The sequence below is a fragment of the Metarhizium acridum genome (assembly GCF_019434415.1).
Source record: "Metarhizium acridum strain ARSEF 324 chromosome Unknown scaffold_1, whole genome shotgun sequence".
NCBI classification, from domain to species: Eukaryota; Fungi; Ascomycota; class Sordariomycetes; order Hypocreales; family Clavicipitaceae; genus Metarhizium; species Metarhizium acridum.
Window position 1 is genome coordinate 6,813,347 of NW_027094015.1, and position 15,212 is coordinate 6,828,558.

The 15,212-nt window shown below is 52.7% G+C and overlaps 7 protein-coding genes across 8 annotated transcripts; 1 reads left to right on the forward strand and 6 right to left on the reverse strand.

Annotated features, from left to right (window-relative positions):
* Nucleotides 1-258: 258 nt before the first annotated feature.
* On the reverse strand, nt 259-1,571 carry HNT2 (Dinucleoside triphosphate hydrolase). Its single transcript, XM_007814570.2, has one exon. The coding sequence runs from the start codon at nt 1,377-1,379 to the stop codon at nt 672-674; it is 708 nt and encodes a 235-aa protein (XP_007812761.2). The 5' UTR covers nt 1,380-1,571; the 3' UTR covers nt 259-671.
* A 126-nt stretch (nt 1,572-1,697) lies between these two features.
* On the reverse strand, nt 1,698-5,135 carry J3458_002118 (uncharacterized protein). Of its 2 annotated transcripts, XM_007814569.2 has the most exons (4): nt 4,450-5,135; nt 4,320-4,393; nt 2,849-4,227; nt 1,698-2,791 (listed from the first exon to the last, which is right to left on the reverse strand). In XM_007814569.2, the coding sequence occupies exons 1-4, from the start codon at nt 4,660-4,662 to the stop codon at nt 2,670-2,672; spliced, it is 1,788 nt and encodes a 595-aa protein (XP_007812760.1). In that variant the 5' UTR covers nt 4,663-5,135; the 3' UTR covers nt 1,698-2,669. The 2 variants fall into 2 exon arrangements, with proteins under 2 accessions (XP_007812760.1, XP_065979020.1); XM_066117130.1 differs by having other exon boundaries at nt 2,849-4,393.
* Nucleotides 5,136-6,089: 954 nt separating this feature from the next.
* CEF1 (Pre-mRNA-splicing factor cef1) lies at nt 6,090-8,932 on the forward strand. The gene is made up of 2 exons (XM_066117131.1): nt 6,090-8,451; nt 8,530-8,932. Exons 1-2 carry the CDS (start codon nt 6,442-6,444, stop codon nt 8,860-8,862), a joined length of 2,343 nt encoding a protein of 780 aa, XP_065979021.1. The 5' UTR covers nt 6,090-6,441; the 3' UTR covers nt 8,863-8,932.
* A 220-nt stretch (nt 8,933-9,152) lies between these two features.
* On the reverse strand, nt 9,153-10,026 carry J3458_002120 (uncharacterized protein; the record flags this gene model as incomplete). The annotated part of the gene is made up of 2 exons (XM_066117132.1): nt 9,153-9,810; nt 9,932-10,026. The coding sequence occupies 2 exons, from the start codon at nt 10,024-10,026 to the stop codon at nt 9,153-9,155; spliced, it is 753 nt and encodes a 250-aa protein (XP_065979022.1).
* A 183-nt stretch (nt 10,027-10,209) lies between these two features.
* Nucleotides 10,210-11,362, reverse strand: J3458_002121 (uncharacterized protein; the record flags this gene model as incomplete). Its single annotated transcript, XM_066117133.1, has 2 exons — nt 10,210-10,567; nt 10,626-11,362. The coding sequence occupies 2 exons, from the start codon at nt 11,360-11,362 to the stop codon at nt 10,210-10,212; spliced, it is 1,095 nt and encodes a 364-aa protein (XP_065979023.1).
* Nucleotides 11,363-12,071: 709 nt separating this feature from the next.
* Nucleotides 12,072-12,908, reverse strand: J3458_002122 (uncharacterized protein; the record flags this gene model as incomplete). The annotated part of the gene is made up of 1 exon (XM_066117134.1): nt 12,072-12,908. The coding sequence occupies one exon, from the start codon at nt 12,906-12,908 to the stop codon at nt 12,072-12,074; it is 837 nt and encodes a 278-aa protein (XP_065979024.1).
* Nucleotides 12,909-12,955: 47 nt separating this feature from the next.
* Nucleotides 12,956-13,927, reverse strand: J3458_002123 (uncharacterized protein; the record flags this gene model as incomplete). Its single annotated transcript, XM_007814566.2, has 3 exons — nt 12,956-13,469; nt 13,536-13,553; nt 13,728-13,927. 3 exons carry the CDS (start codon nt 13,925-13,927, stop codon nt 12,956-12,958), a joined length of 732 nt encoding a protein of 243 aa, XP_007812757.2.
* Between the last annotated feature and the right edge of the window lie 1,285 nt (nt 13,928-15,212).

Consider the following 15,212-nt stretch of genomic DNA (forward strand, 5'->3'; position numbering starts at 1 on the left):
CCAGCAAGCCGACCTCTCACTACAGGTGACGGCTCCCCCTATCCTTGCCGAACCTATATTGTAGATGAGTGTCCTGGCGTTGTCGCTTGTTGCACAGCAGCTTCGCTATTGAATACGCTAGGTTTGCGCCGCCACTTCATCTGGCGTCGTTGAAGGAATTTTGGTACGGGTCGCTCCCAATTTTGCCTCGCCATCATCCTGTTTTCAGGTTGAGGGGGAATGCAAAATGCTCACCTGCATGATGCCCGGTAGCTAGTATCTGAACACTCTCTTGGATATTGCATGGAAGTGTCGCCGCCGCCTTTTTCCCCCAAACTATTCGTGTTCGAGACTTGAAGTCTACTTCTACGCAATCTTGATTGTCTGCGAAAAGATATAGAAGAGACTTGGAACACGGTATGGGAATGTCCCCCAGCTCTCCCGGCTCGTCTTTTACAAAGGTGGCCAAGGGCAGTTGAGCGCCTTTATTGAGCTCCGTAAAGCTGTGGCAAATGCTGACGTGAGGTTCACTGCTAGCCTCGTTCTAGATAAAGAATTGTCCATGCCCGTATAAAAGAAAGAAAAAAAGAGAGACAGCAGAGAAGCAGCCACACCTTCCAATAGGTCCACAATATTACTAGGCAAACTAGCACACTGAATGCACCTTGCTCCTATTCCGCAGCCGCTCAATGTCATGCTATTCCCATCCTTCTCAAAATTGTCTTATACTCCTCCGCCTCGGCTTCCATCTGCTCCTGCGTCCTGGGATTACGATCCGCGTCCTCGATTCTAGGCATGCGGCCCGCGGGCGCGGGGCGGCGCTCTCGATCCCACATGGCACCACCGATATTCCCATCCTCAGTAGACATCTTGACGTAGATGGCATCCGGACTGTCGCCCACGTCCCCCTTCCTACGGGGAATCACGTGGACGTGTACATGGGGAACAGTCTGGCCCGAGTCGGGCCCATCTTGCACGGCGACAGTGAAACTCCCCGAGAGCAGGTTCCCAGGTTCGGGCAGGTATTTCTGCGCCAGCATTCGCTGTGTGAGCTGGACGGTGCTGAAGAGGTCTGCCGTTTCGGCCGGAGACAGGTCTGTAAGGCGTAGATGGGATTTAAGGGGACACACAAGAATGTGGCCTGGGATGAGGGGCTTGAGATTGACGAGGGCATACGAATGGGGTGTTGTGAGGAACACCTGTCGTCGGGTGGTCAGGGTCCCTTTGTGGCAGTATAGTTCCGGGATTTTCATAGCGAGGGATATGGTACGCACCTGTTTCGTGACCTCGTAAGGCCCGAAGTGTATTGACTTGCCTTCTATCTTTGTCGATGTCATGATGGTTCTGTGGAGAGACCGCGATGAGAAATATCTGCCGTTGCCGAACGCAGACCGAAGCATTTCACGGCAGGAGTCACAAGACCGCTCCGGCTGGTCTGGTTTCGGGGTGAAGGGGTCGTTTACTAGCGACCTGCACCGGCTGGACTGGGTTCAGACGGGAAACACGATATACACAAAAACGAGGCGTTTGGGCGGAGTCTGGTGTAATGACGTTGACATGCCCCTTGTGTGCGCCCGCCGGTAACCGTCAATCGTCAACCACTAGCGCATCTCCACTGTAGACATGCCCCACTTGCCACTGCTCGCCAGTTGGCATTCACCGTTGTACCAGACATCCGTTCGAGATTCTCGAACGACATCGGAACCCCTGGGCGCTGACCCAAATACCTCTAGGTATCTAGTACCTGGGTCATCTCCATCTCAATCGTTTTGGTCTTCACTGATAGCCAACCAACAAAACATCTCAAAGCCAACTGCCGGAGGGCCTAGTTCTCGCCGTCATCGTTTCAACGTCTCCAGTTAGAAATTTCTGTACTCCAGTGCCCCAAGATGGCCGTTGCGCGTCAATTTGTTTGCTGAACTAGACTTGAGTGATGCGACGGCTTTGTTACCAAGAGCTGCTGCAGGCCCGAGGATCTTCAATGGCAGTGACGGCACAGCGTGCCAAGGGCGCTTATGAACGTTGCCGGTAACTGTGAGGACGGGTCGCACCATGGTAAGCCCGTGAGAGGAAAGTTCCGGGCAGCCCATAATGGTCGAGCGAATCCTCCGAGGGCCGGCAGACAAGAGAGGTGAGTTTAAGCGTGTTGGGGTATTTGCGGTACCTGGATAGCGTTGTAATGGGTTGTCATGACACCACTGGATGAGAAGTACACTCGTGAAGAATATGACCTCACGCATAGGCCTGTCGCTTCTATGGTCAGGACTGGTTGCGCTGTTTCTAAAGACGAAATAAAAAGGCATATGCGATCATGCTTGGAAGGAAATTCGTTAGGGAAATCGTTTACAAGCGCTCCGGGTCTTTGCTTTGTAAATAGCTAGCAGAAAGTATACATCATGGGCACAGATGAGGCGTGTAGGTATATGGGCCAGTACTCGCCGTGTGGTGTTGCAAGAATTTGTGGCTGAAATCTAGGCTGCAACTCTCCCTACTAACGTCATGTATTATTGTCAAGCTTCCGAGGCCAAGGCTCGCGTTACCGGCTAATATCAAGAATAAGTGTGCCCTCTGGGTAATTATGTACACTATACATTTAAACTCCATAACTATGGCGACATATATTTGAAAATCTATGAGTTGGTAGAGGCACGAATAGAAAAAGATGGAAGGTATGCCGCATCTTGAAAACATCAGTACCGAATTTCATCCTCATCGAAAGGAAAACCAGTACCAGCAGGGCCAACTGCTTGTGGTGCAATTCCATTGAGCGGCTCACGCTCCTCCTCTTCTTCATGGTCCTCGTGCCAATGAACTATGGTCGACAGTTAGCAGCGGAAGATCTCAGCACCTCAACATCACCTCAACTTACCAAACGGCGTAATTACAAAGCTGCAGAGCAGCGCAAACGAGAATAGACCAGCAAGAGCGACAAAAATGGCCTGCGGATAGCTACCGACCGTCGCAGCATATAGACCGTTGAATGTCACAGGTCCAATGACTCTGACCAGAGCCTGGAGCATGCCAATTGCACCGAGAACTCTGCCGACCTTGTCATGGGGAACGTGCTTCGTAACAACAGATTGACTAGTTGCACTTCCAAGTCCGCCGAACGCGGTAATAAGGGCCGAGGCGACGAAAGGCCCGGGGGCTCTGGCAACGGTGTACCCGACATACCCCAAGATATCCGAAAGTAAGGCGACACGGAGAATCCATATGTCCAAATGGTCGGCCCCGCTGTTCCTATCCGCAGGAGTGATGCCAGATTCCCTTCTTCTCTTGGCAGCAGGGCGGATTCGAAAGAAGTAGTTGACGAGCGGAAAGATGCCCATCAGAACAATAACACGGAAGAAAGAAGCAGCGGCGACGAAGCGTGAGGTTTCGGGAGTCTGCCAGCCAAACACATACTCAGCGTAAAGTATTATTACCTGACCAGCGGCCATGGCAGTTCCCATAATGATCATATCGCAAGTGGCCAAGGCTACGAGGTTGAGGCGGAGTCTTGTCGAAGTTCCTCGACCCCGGGGCCACAGAACAGAGAGAGACGAGAATGGGTTTCTCTCCTGTACCGACGAAAACCAAGATGACCGTCGTGCTTTCCGCTCCTCCTCTTCCTTGCGATACTTCTCGCGAGCAGCAAGCTGCTTTTCCTTGGACAACGAGTCAGGGATGACGAATGCGACAAATACAATGAATAAAGAGTGAGCCGCGAGGCAGACGTAAAATATTGAGACCAAGCTTCCTGTCAATCTGACGATTTCTCCGCCCAAGAGCTGACCCGCGGCCAAGCCAGTAAAAAGACAGGCATGAATATAGCCAATAGCCACCGCACGTCTGGATGGTGGTGTGCAGTCGCTAGCATATGATTGAGTCAGAATGTTTCCAGCCGTGAAGGAACCGGTCATCCCATCGAAGATGGATCCAAGGATCAACCAACGATAATCAACAGTGTCGGGAAACTTGGCCGCGAGAATAGTCATGATTTCGCCTAGCAATCCACCACAAGATGCCAGAGCAAGTAATCGCCGACGGCCATATCTATCGGATAGGTGTCCAAGCCGAGGGGCAGCGTAGGCGCTAAGCAAACCCGTGCAAAAGTTCATGACCAGCATGAAGGTCGCGACACGTTTCTGAACCTCTGGGTTTCTGCATTGAGGGTTGTCGGCACCGACGGTGATAGGGCTGACTCGCAGATCCGGATGTAGATGCTTTTGACTTGCAAAATAATGCTGACATACCAGACCGAGAATCCTGCACGAATCAGGAGCAATCATGTTAACCAACATCATGACGCGCAAGACGGGTACTTGCGGAAACATCTACGGTTTGAAGAGGTGCCTTACAGGTTCAACTTTGGTACGATGACACTTCCAAAAGCAAGAGTAAAGACTGAATACGGCGCCAGCAGCCAGAATACCTAGACCCATCTGGTTAACGATATCAGTTGCCCGAGTCCGTAGCTGGAGCACTCACCGACGGCCTTTGCCACCAAGGCGACCCTTCAAAGTCAGCCAGACCGTCCCAGCCCCCATTGGCACCTTTGACACCGCCTGCAGTGACAATATTCCCATTCTGTTCGACGCCCGTGCCCAGCAGATGGGTTGTTTCGGTGGGATCCGCCGTGATCAAATCCGAATCATGTTCAAGTTCACCCTGCGCCTTTGGGCCGTCCCGTCGGGCCACCATCTTGGAAGAATAAAATCGAGAGGCGCAGCAAGCACACCAAATACCCGTCAAAGCTAGTCGATTATGAATATTTGTAGGCCAAGGTCGCAAACGAAATGCAGCTATAAACAACCACCAGATTGATCAGGCAGGCTTGTGTCTCGGTAGCGTGGAGTGGTAATAGATGGATTTGTGTTCGCAAGCCCATGTCGCAGGGCCGCTGCGATGAGTTCTGTGAAAAGCAAGAGGTCGAGGGCACATGGGTTGTCAATAATCAAGAACGATGAGAAGAAATGAAGGATCTGGGTGTTGGGATATCTGAGCTTGATAAGCAATGGGCGGTATTGTGTTGTGTTATGTTGTTGGGGAGCTACTGGACCGAGGCCGACTGGAGGAACATTCAAGGGACTTGGAATGAATGGTGATGAGAACCAGGCGGGACAGTGACCACCGGTTGGTGAGTGGAGAGGCCGCCGGTAGCTACCAGACGCGTACCTTCTTGGCCTGGAAGATGATGTCTGGGGTATTTGTACGTATTGATTGTGCTCTCCCGTCGGCAAGGGAGGCGGACTAGAACGTCCAAGCATGGTCCGGGGGCCCACGCGACACCATTAATTACGGATTATTGGTAAAAAGCAAGCAGGAGTCGACATTCATTACTCCGTGGACAGTTTCAGGCCCCTCGGCCCGCGAAGCACCAGCGCAAAGCTCCATGTCTACCTGCCCTTGCTGGGAATGATAATAGAGCAGGGCATTGGACATTCCAAGTGTGCCTGACGTATGCATGCGGATGGGAGCGCGACACCCGACCAACGAACGTCGAGCACACAGATGGTTTCACGCAAGGTTTGAGCCAAATTTCCCAGACACAACTGTCTATCGCACCAACGTACCGAGTAGTGTTAACGGTCTGGTGCCAGCGGAGCCGCGATTAGGTATGCTGGGTCGACGCGGCGTTCCGAGGCGTTTTTAGGACGGAGCCAAACTCCGGCGCTGCAGAAACACGGAACCGCTAATGATCAACGTTCTGATATCATGACTTTGGGGTTGTGACGCACGATAATAAATGGGTTCGATAAAGTCCGCAGGGCTTCGGTAGTGTCGGGGCGGCGGGTACCCTACCCCAGGTGTCCAGATCGAGGACTGCATGGATTGAGGCTCGATGGTAGTAGTGAGCTGGCTTAAATGCAGATGACGTGAGCATGACTGAATAATGAATGCATCAATGCATTGCGGCGGGTGAGTGACTGGGTCGTGTGGTGCCGTGATGTCGTGATGTGTCCTGTGCCTGACATCATCAGCATTGAACGGTGGACCAACAGTCACTTGTCGCTGTACAGAGCAACTGACTACTAACTCGGCAGTACGGAGTGCCTGGCATCAATTGATCAGCAGCTGGGACATCGTACGGTGGCAATGGCACATTAGTTGGCTAAATTGCTGGTGGACAACGCTCACGTCCACAACGCGCAGGTTTTGCTGGAGCCGCGGGACTGAACTGGAGGGCTTGCCACTAATCACGTTCCAAGATTGACACAGTCAAGGGCGTATGTGTGGTAGCGTTTGCACAGGGAAACCGCCAGAATGTTGGTGACCAAAGTCTGTACCTCAGGTACCTGTGATCTAGGGCCCGTCAACCAATTAGCGCTTTGCCTTGCATGACTCAGCAACTCAGAGCGACCAGCATCGGCCTACAACATTTTCCAAAGCTCAAAATCGCACGACCAGGCTAGGTCTGCAGGAGCGCAGTGTATTCGCCGTCACCCATCGTCGCCGCACCGCATCCAGCACTTGTCCATCATGCCGGTCGTCAAGGGAGGTGTTTGGACCAATATCGAGGATGAGATCCTCAAGGCCTCCGTCTCCAAGTATGGCCTGAACCAATGGGCACGCGTGTCGTCTCTGTTGGCGCGCAAGACGCCCAAGCAGTGCAAGGCACGATGGAACGAATGGCTGGACCCCAGCATCAAGAAGATAGAATGGAGCAAGGAGGAGGACGAAAAGCTTTTGCACCTCGCCAAGATCATGCCCACGCAATGGCGGACGATAGCTCCCATTGTCGGCCGCACAGCCAACCAGTGTCTCGAACGATATCAAAAGCTGCTCGACGAGGCTGAAGCGCGCGAGTCGTCCAGCTTGGGACTGATGGGTCCTGATGGCGGCGAGACGCAAGCACCCAGCGCTGACGATGTCAGGAGATTGCGCCCTGGCGAACTCGATCCCGATCCCGAGTCCAAGCCTGCTCGACCTGATACCATCGACCTCGACGAAGATGAAAAGGAGATGCTGAGCGAGGCTCGAGCTCGTTTGGCCAACACGCAGGGTAAAAAGGCAAAAAGAAAGGCCAGAGAGCGGCAGCAAGAAGAGTCCCGTCGTTTAGCGACCCTGCAAAAACGCCGAGAGCTCAAGACGGCCGGTATCAACATCAAAGTCATCACACGGAAAAAGGGTGAGATGGACTACAATGCGGACATTCCATTCGAGAAGAAGGAAGCACCTGGGTTCTACAATACGTCTGAGGAGAAAGCACAAAACCAAGCACAGCTCAGAGCGTTTGATCCCCAGAAGCTGAATCTGGCTACGAAACGAAAGGGCGATGATGATGACGATGACGATGGCGATCGAAAGAGGAGGAAAAATGAAAAGGAGGGACTGTCTGAATCACAAAAGGCAGCCATAAAGGCTGGTCGAATGCAGAAGATTCGAGAGGCTGAGCAAAGCAGCAAGCGCCGACCTCTAAACCTGCCTGCACCACAAGTCAGCGAGGGCGAGTTGGAAGATATCATCAAGATGGGTAAGATGGGTGAAGCTGCGAATTCGGTGGCTAGAGAAAGCGATAATGATGCCACGAGGGGTTTTGTTAATTCATATTCTACGCTCAACACCGGCGCGCCGATACGAACGCCCAAGGCTCCGGAACAAGAGGACCATATCGCGAATGAGATTCGAAATATCCGTGCCTTAAACGACACAAAGTCGGCCTTATTGGGGGGCGAGAACACTCCTTTATATGAGGGAGCAGGTTCAACTGGCTTCGAGGGTATTGCCCCCAGGAAACAAGCTATGGCGACGCCGAACCCTCTTGCAACTCCTTTACGATCCGGGGCTGGCGTTGGAGCAACGCCCGGCCGCCCTGGACAAACGCCGATGCGTACACCGCGTGATACTTTTTCACTGAACCAAGATGGCATGCCTGTGCCTTCAGCCACACCTCGTGACATCAAGATGCACGACCTCGCCATGCGAAATCAACTACGATCGGGCCTTGCATCGCTTCCCAAGCCCAAGGATACCGAATGGGAGTTTGAGATTCCTGACGAGGAACAGGAAACGGCGCGAGCAGACGAGGCAGTAGAAGAAGACGCCGCAGAACGGGACCGTAGGGAGCAGGCAATACGTGCCGCAGAAGAGGAATTGGAGCGGAGGCGAAGAACACAAGTCATGCAGAAAGGCTTGCCACGACCGTCGGTTGTCGACCTAACCATGTTGCTCAAGAAAGCCGACAGCATCCAACATGCTGCAGAAGCAATGATTGCCAGGGAGACCGCATTGCTCATGGCCAATGACGCAGCTCAATATCCCCTGGCTGATTCACAAGTCAAAGGCACCTACAAGCCCATTGAGCGCTTTGATGATAACGCACTTGCAGACGCCCGCCTCCTGATTCTGTCTGAGACAAAGCCCCGTCCCAAATTAGAGCAGATTCAAGATTTCTTTGAGAGCCGAGCAAAGAACTCGATGCTGCTGGGATTAGGGTGCTATAGCGATGACGAGGAGGAGCAGGAGGCCGCTATGCGAGCTGCATTTGACGTAAGTTGCACCGCCTTTTATGGTAACAACGGTTGGCCTCTTGAGGATATTAACTTTTATTTTTTTCCTTTCTCGCAGGCCGTTCAAGATACGATCATGGCTTCAGCAGAGCAAGGAGCCAAGCTGGAGAAGAAGTTGGCTCTTCATCTCGGCGGATACCAAAAGCGACAAAAGATGCTCAGTGACAAGATCAGCGATGCCACGGACGCCCTAGAAAAGGCTAGGAACGCTCTAAGCGGGTTCAAGACATTAGCCATATCCGAGGACGTGGCCATCGACAGGCGATTGGAGGCACTGAGAGAAGAAGTCATGTATGTTACTAAGCGGGAGAGAGAGGCACAGGAGGAGTATAGAAAGGCGAGAGATGAATTGTCCGCCTTAAGGGAAGATGGGACAAATGGATACCACTGACAAAAAACAAAGATACCAACAGGGGGGGGAGATTGATTGATATTGGGAGCAATGAAGCGCAGAGCAAGTTGGTTCTTATGTATTCAAAGTAAATTAGTTGGTATTGTAATTTTATATGCCCCACGAAGCAATATGCTGAGCAATAGATTGCGCCCCTCGAAGAAATGCATTCTGTATCCTTTGCTTTTATTCCGAGATGATGTGATATCCAAAAGCCACTCGTATGCAACTACACCGACCCTTTGACGTTGGTTATTCCCTTGCCCCGTGACAAACTGAAACGTAAATGCTCAATTGACCCTATTCTTCTTGGCGTACTTCCTGGCAGGCAGCCTCTTCAACTTCATGGGCATGACAAACGCCACCGAGACGGCGGCCATGAAGATGCAAAAGCCAAATGTCAACCTCAGCGACGCCTCATACGCCCTGATGACCTGCTCCCGATACGGCTCGTCCAGCTGCGCAACCGCCTCGACCGACGCCCTCACGCGCCGAATCACAACATCCTTGAGCTCGCCACTCACATAGTCCCCCAGGTAAAAGACGAGCGCATTCTGAAGCAGCAGACTGCTCACGGCTATGCCGAGCACCATACCGAGACTGTGCCAGAGAATGAGCGTGCTCGACACAACTGCCTGTTCGGACTGCGGCGACGAGGCCAGGATGGCCATGAACGTCCCTGGGAACTGGAAGCCGCCGCCGATGGACGACGGGAGCAGCGTGAGGAAGTAGGCGATGGAGGGGAGGTTGCGGCGCAGGGAGAAGAGGCAGATGGTGCCGACGAGATAGTTGATTGCTCCGCAGACAAGGGGCCATTTCAGCCGGCGCGTCCATGTTATTGCGAAGCCGGTGAGGGCGCCGATGAAGGAGGACACGAGAGTGGGCGCGACGAGGCGGAGGCCGGAGTCGGTCGCCGACATGAGGAGGACGGCTTGAAAGTAGAGCGGACTATTTTTGCGTCGAGTCAGCGACGTGACAACCTGTCTTTCGATTCAACCGCCCCCGGGGGGGGAATGCTTTTTCCGAGAATACTACGAAACAGGCTGGGCGCATAGAGTTGGGGACGTACATGTTGAAGAAGATGGCGTTGGAGAGCAAGGCGGCGATGCCGTTAGAAAAGATGAGATTTGAGCGCGGAGATTCTTGAATGAGACGCAGCGGCATGATGGGCTTGGAGACGCGAGACTCGATCCATATAAATGCCGGGAAGCAGACGGCAAAGATGATGAGCGAGGCAATGACAAATGGATGAGACCCTGCAATTTGTCAGTTGTAGACTTCTCCAATCTTGGCCACCGTGCTGGGATATCGAAGACGTTTTGTTGCGCTCACTTACATGGCATCACATTACCACCGAGATTCTGTACATGACGGAGTCAGCCAAAGCCATAGACACAATGCCGCAGGGACCAACAGCTTACCAAACCAAGTATAAGAAACGAAAGTAGCAACAGTCAGGAGCAGTGACCCCTTCCCATCAAACTCTCTGATGGCCTGCATCACCGTCTTTCTCTCCCCCATGATGCCCAAGTCAATCGGTATGGCCACGGCCGAGACGCACAGGCAAGTGACCAAGGGAGGGATCTGGATGCCGAATACCCATCTCCAGCCAAGTGCTTCTGCCATTGCGCCACCAAGAGCAGCTCCAAGGGCCGAGCCCACTCCATAGATGATATTCATGTAGGACTGGTACGCTCCTCGCCGTCTACAAAACGTCAGCAAATTGAACTGGCCACAGCACACACGCTCCGGGCAAAACACACTCAATGGGAACCAAATCACTCGTGATTATACTCCCGACCGTCATGCTCCCTCCCGCGCCAAGGCCGCAGAATGCTCTCGCGGCTACGAAAGATTCGATGCTGTCCGCCAACGCGCACCACAGTGTGGCCAGGCCAAAGATGGCCAAGGACCCCAGGAACAAGGGTTTTCTGCCCACAGCGTCAGACAGCCGTCCCAGCAGCGGCTGAAAAGCAGTAGATGTCAGTAGAAATGCCGTAGACAACCAGGATGCGGAGTTGGCAGCGCCAAAGTACGACGTGATGACGGGATGGGATGAGGCCATGATGGTGCCATCGAAGCACCCGATGAAGTGGACCATGAGAATCTGCGAGAAGATGTACCAGAAGTGTGAGGGCGAAGTGCCATTCAAGAAGAGGGCAGGCTCGGAATCTGTCAGACTGGAGCTCGTGGAAAGACCAGAGACGGAGGCTCGTGAACGGAGAAGTGGTGATCGTTCAGACGGGGCGTCTCCGTTTTGTACGCTCTCTTCTTCGTGGTCATGACTGCGGCTTGTACACGATTGATTTGATGTTACAGGGCGCAGCATAGCAAGATCTGCTGGCTCCGGCTCTAGGAGGGGACCAGAGGTGGGCAGAGAGCGGGAGAGCATGTCAATATCTGGTGCGTCGTCCGTGACGTGGCCATTGACAGTGAGATATTGACCCTGCACGCGCACGGCGACTGGACCGGCGGCGCCGCCGTTTGTTGAAGCCTCCATTATCTTTGCATGAGAGCGCCGGCCTAGTATTGACTTGATCTCGAGGGAGATTTTGTGCCGTCGGGCGATTCCTCAGATCTCCAGGATGGCGACGGTGAAGAAGAACCGCGGTTTTGGAGATGCTGAAGTGGGTGCGGCGATGCAATAACCTTCCCACCCCCCTTCTGCTCGTTTTACCTCCGACTCGGCCACTTGAATCAACTACCAACTGCCGGCCTCTGCCAGCGCCCGCTTCCGAATGCGAAGCTTGCTTTCATGTATTTACTCGGTACGCCCTGTGATTCCCCAACCTCTTACGGCTCCTACGGAGTAGTGAAGCCCGGATAATTCCTTCCCGACTCCCCGCCTGCTGTCCAGCGGGCGCATGTCTCACCTATCCCGGCCCGAGCGACCAATGGTAGCTAAAAAATATCTTGTGCGATAATGACTAGTCAAATATTGTCTATACAATTTTTTTTTAAAAATTGTCTCTGCTGTCTATCGTGTTTACTGGACCGGGTCATAAAGAGAGTATCCTCCTTATATCTGTGCGACTCTGGTTGGGCAATTCCTCGCCCGACACACGGCCGTATCCGGCCCGCACACTGAGCCAGGTTATATTATTCCCAGTCATCCGAGTCCTACTGTAACTCCGTACCACGTGTGGACTACTGGTACTCCGTATTGATGAAGCTTTCTGACTAATAGGGCACAATTCCCGGCCCTCTCTTCACGTTTGTGACGCCTGACTGGAGAGGGCCGCCGCAACCAAGATTCCAGCGCCTGTAATTCCGCCGTCATGACATGGATTCATTGTCACTCTAAGAGGAAAGTCATTCCCACACCTCCTCTTCACAAGCTGGTCCACAAAATGCTGGCAGTCCACTAAATAGTCCTGGAAGTGCACAATACAGCCTCCAGTATAACCGACCCCCAGCTCGCGAGTCTCTGATGTTGGAATTGGAGATGACCCATCAACAGGAATTTCTTCCCCGAGAGTGAGCAACGCGAGAATCGCCGCTGCTATAATCCCGGCCGCCCGAACTTCAATGGCCTTGGAAATACGATACAACGCCTCGGCATGATGCTCCGTCCAAACGAATTGGGAGCCCGACGGTTCTGGAAACTCAGTCTTCAGAGTTGGTAAAAGGGTGGTGGGCTGTAGCGGCTTGAAGTGACTCAAAAACGTTGTCGTCAGACTACCCTGTTCCAAGATTTTTGGCGGTAGCAAATCCCTCCCAACCTTCAGTCTGCTGGTCATGTAGTCGACCAGCATGATACGTCCAAGCTCTCCGAGGTATCGGCCAGCTGTCATGTACTCCAGAGGCTGAAATCCCGGTTTCTCATTTTTCGCACTGAGCTCATCGTCCCAGCCAGTAATCAACCCAAGCTCGCGCATCGGCGGCGCCGTTCCGTTGATGCTCCATTCAGTATTCACCGCGATTTTCGCATCTTCTACCTTCTCGCCAGGCAGAACATTCACGTTTTTAGGTCGTTTGCTAGGGTGAAGAAGGCTGAGCTTAACAGGGATTGTGGCATTGCTCCCAGTTCCCAGTATCAGACCCATTGCGGCACGACGGTGGGCTAGTCTGTCGTAGTTGAAGATGAAAGATATTAGCGTGGAGACCGAGTCATTAGCGATGGCGGCAACATAATGGGCGGCAAGTTGTGGCCTCTGTGCCTATCGTATGCGGCTTGAAGGCGTGTTCCAAGGTCAACATGGGGAGGGATGGCAAAGCCTTTGCCCATAGAGGAAATAATCGCTTTCTCTAGTGATGGTTGTTCGATCGGGAAACTAAATGTGATGCCAAGAGGGAGTGGTGCCTCGACGGGGAGGTTGAATGTCTTGCATCCTTCTTCAACGACCTCGGCAATACATTCTCCAATCCAAAGAAACAGACTGTCGGCATTGTCGCTCTTTAGATGATTTGAAATTGGCCATGACTTCTCCAGCTGTCGGCGTAAGCGGCCAGTGGGCAATGTTGGGATAGCCTGGTCCTTTGTGATGCTAGTTGTGCCGTTTATCCCATTGATGCCATTACTTGTCGTCGTGGCGCCATTGCTTGCAGATATGACGGATTCAACTGTAAGCAATTCTACAAAGCCAACTCTTAAATTGGTTCCCCCGCTGCGATGAGGTTAGGCAAACAGAACGACACCGATGCTTCTATTTTTTTGAGCTTCACGTGCTTACATGTCGATAGCAAGATGCCTGCATAACGAGAGCACTTGTTAGCTCGAGTATTAGATACTAGGTTGGAAAAGTGCAGCATTGTTCAAATTGACATGTTGAAGTTGGTCAAGGGAGGAAGAGAAATGGTGCGCCTTCGAAATATCCGTGGCATGTCAAGTAACAACGAAAAGTTGAACAAAATTGGCAACTTACCGTCCGTGGCCATAGTCTTCCACAGGGCGTAAAATGGACTCGGAGATCGGGGTCGGCAAAAACTGATCCAAGGACTCTGCGGAGAGATGGGTGAAGTTTTGCAAAAATCGGTCCGATAGGACGTGGCATTTTTCGACGTCAATGCTCATGGGTTCCAGAAAGGCACCAAGGAGAGTCAATTGCTCCGATGTCGAAGCCATGATAGCTGGTCAACCGATGCAAGCGATTCGATTTGATATGTGATGACCGACAACGGCAGGTGCCACTCACGGCCATGAGTCCGCGACGGGGAAGCGGAAGGAGCACCTGGGCGAACGAGGCAGAGGGTGCGATGTCTCGTTCAAGGGAAGCGGTCGACCTTCACTTTCATGTTTGCCAAACCAGTCTTCAAGGTAAGATGTTTGATCGATGGAGCCAACCTCTGTTGCGGCGTTACGGCACCACCGAACAAAGATCGAAGGCGCGCGATCGGATATTAATACCTTGTGCTCCTTGCTCGCTCCTCGAGTGCTCCCTGTTGAGATGGGGTGGTGACAAGGCCACGCCACAAAGTTGCACCCACACTAGAGAGCGCGCGCGACAGAGAGAGAGAGAGAGAGAGAGAGTGAGGGCGTGGGAAAGGGAGCGCGAGAGCCTTGTGGCCGCTCCATCAGGGTATTCACGTTCAGCATCTAACTAGATGCTGCCACACTGCCAGCGGGCGCTAAACCACCCAAGTTGCCATTCAGTGACCACTCCCTTCATACCAAAGTACCACCACCGACTCACCAAACTCAGCTTGGTCCGCAGATGAATGCGCGCCGACCCTTGTGACGATCCGCCAACGGTGCGGGGCTTGGAGAAACAAGCTGAGCCAGCATTAATAACGAACCAGGAGCTCTGACGAACTGTCGGCTCAAGTCAAACGCTGATTCACCGACATCAGGAAGAGGACCATTATTAGGGAGGGGCAACAAAGGTGGCTAAAGTTTTGCAGATGCAACGTGGGACCAGCACGAAAGGGAAGACTGGAAGAACTATGGATGATGCTTGCTGCAAGCCCCCGCATAATATCTCCCCGTCCTGCTTTGTCCAGAAGTTGACCAGACTTGGGGCCATTCTTCCAGTATCTGGATACGAGCATGAAAATACGCTGTTCACAGTTCCTAACAACGGAAAAGAGACCCAGAATACGTGGTGGTGTGTAACCAGGGAACAACTGAATACTGCGCTCTACCCAACATCAAGTTTAATCATGCAATTTTCTGGCATGATCGTCTCCCCGGTAGCCACACCATGTCCTTCGTGGATGAACCTCCGTACTACGGAGTAGGTACATGTTCCTAGGTACCTAGGTATGCACGTATTTATATTCATCTTTCTAGATCCGACATCCAGATCCATGCGCAGCCTGCGTTTGATGGTCGTACTACTGAGTGATTAGCTGAAGGCTTCGTGTTAACACACACATTGCAAATATACATATAAACCGGCCAGTGCTTTCAT

Coding starts and splice junctions, on each gene's coding strand:
- J3458_002118 (XM_007814569.2), bottom strand. CDS start 4,662: ATGGTGGCCCGACGGGACGGCCCAAAGGCGCAGGGTGAACTTGAACAT. Junction 4,228..4,319: donor ATCGTACCAAAGTTGAACCT/GTAAGGCACCTC, acceptor TGATTCGTGCAG/GATTCTCGGTCTGGTATGTC. Junction 2,792..2,848: donor CTTTGTAATTACGCCGTTTG/GTAAGTTGAGGT, acceptor TGTCGACCATAG/TTCATTGGCACGAGGACCAT.
- HNT2 (XM_007814570.2), bottom strand. CDS start 1,379: ATGCTTCGGTCTGCGTTCGGCAACGGCAGATATTTCTCATCGCGGTCT.
- CEF1 (XM_066117131.1), top strand. CDS start 6,442: ATGCCGGTCGTCAAGGGAGGTGTTTGGACCAATATCGAGGATGAGATC. Junction 8,452..8,529: donor CTATGCGAGCTGCATTTGAC/GTAAGTTGCACC, acceptor CCTTTCTCGCAG/GCCGTTCAAGATACGATCAT.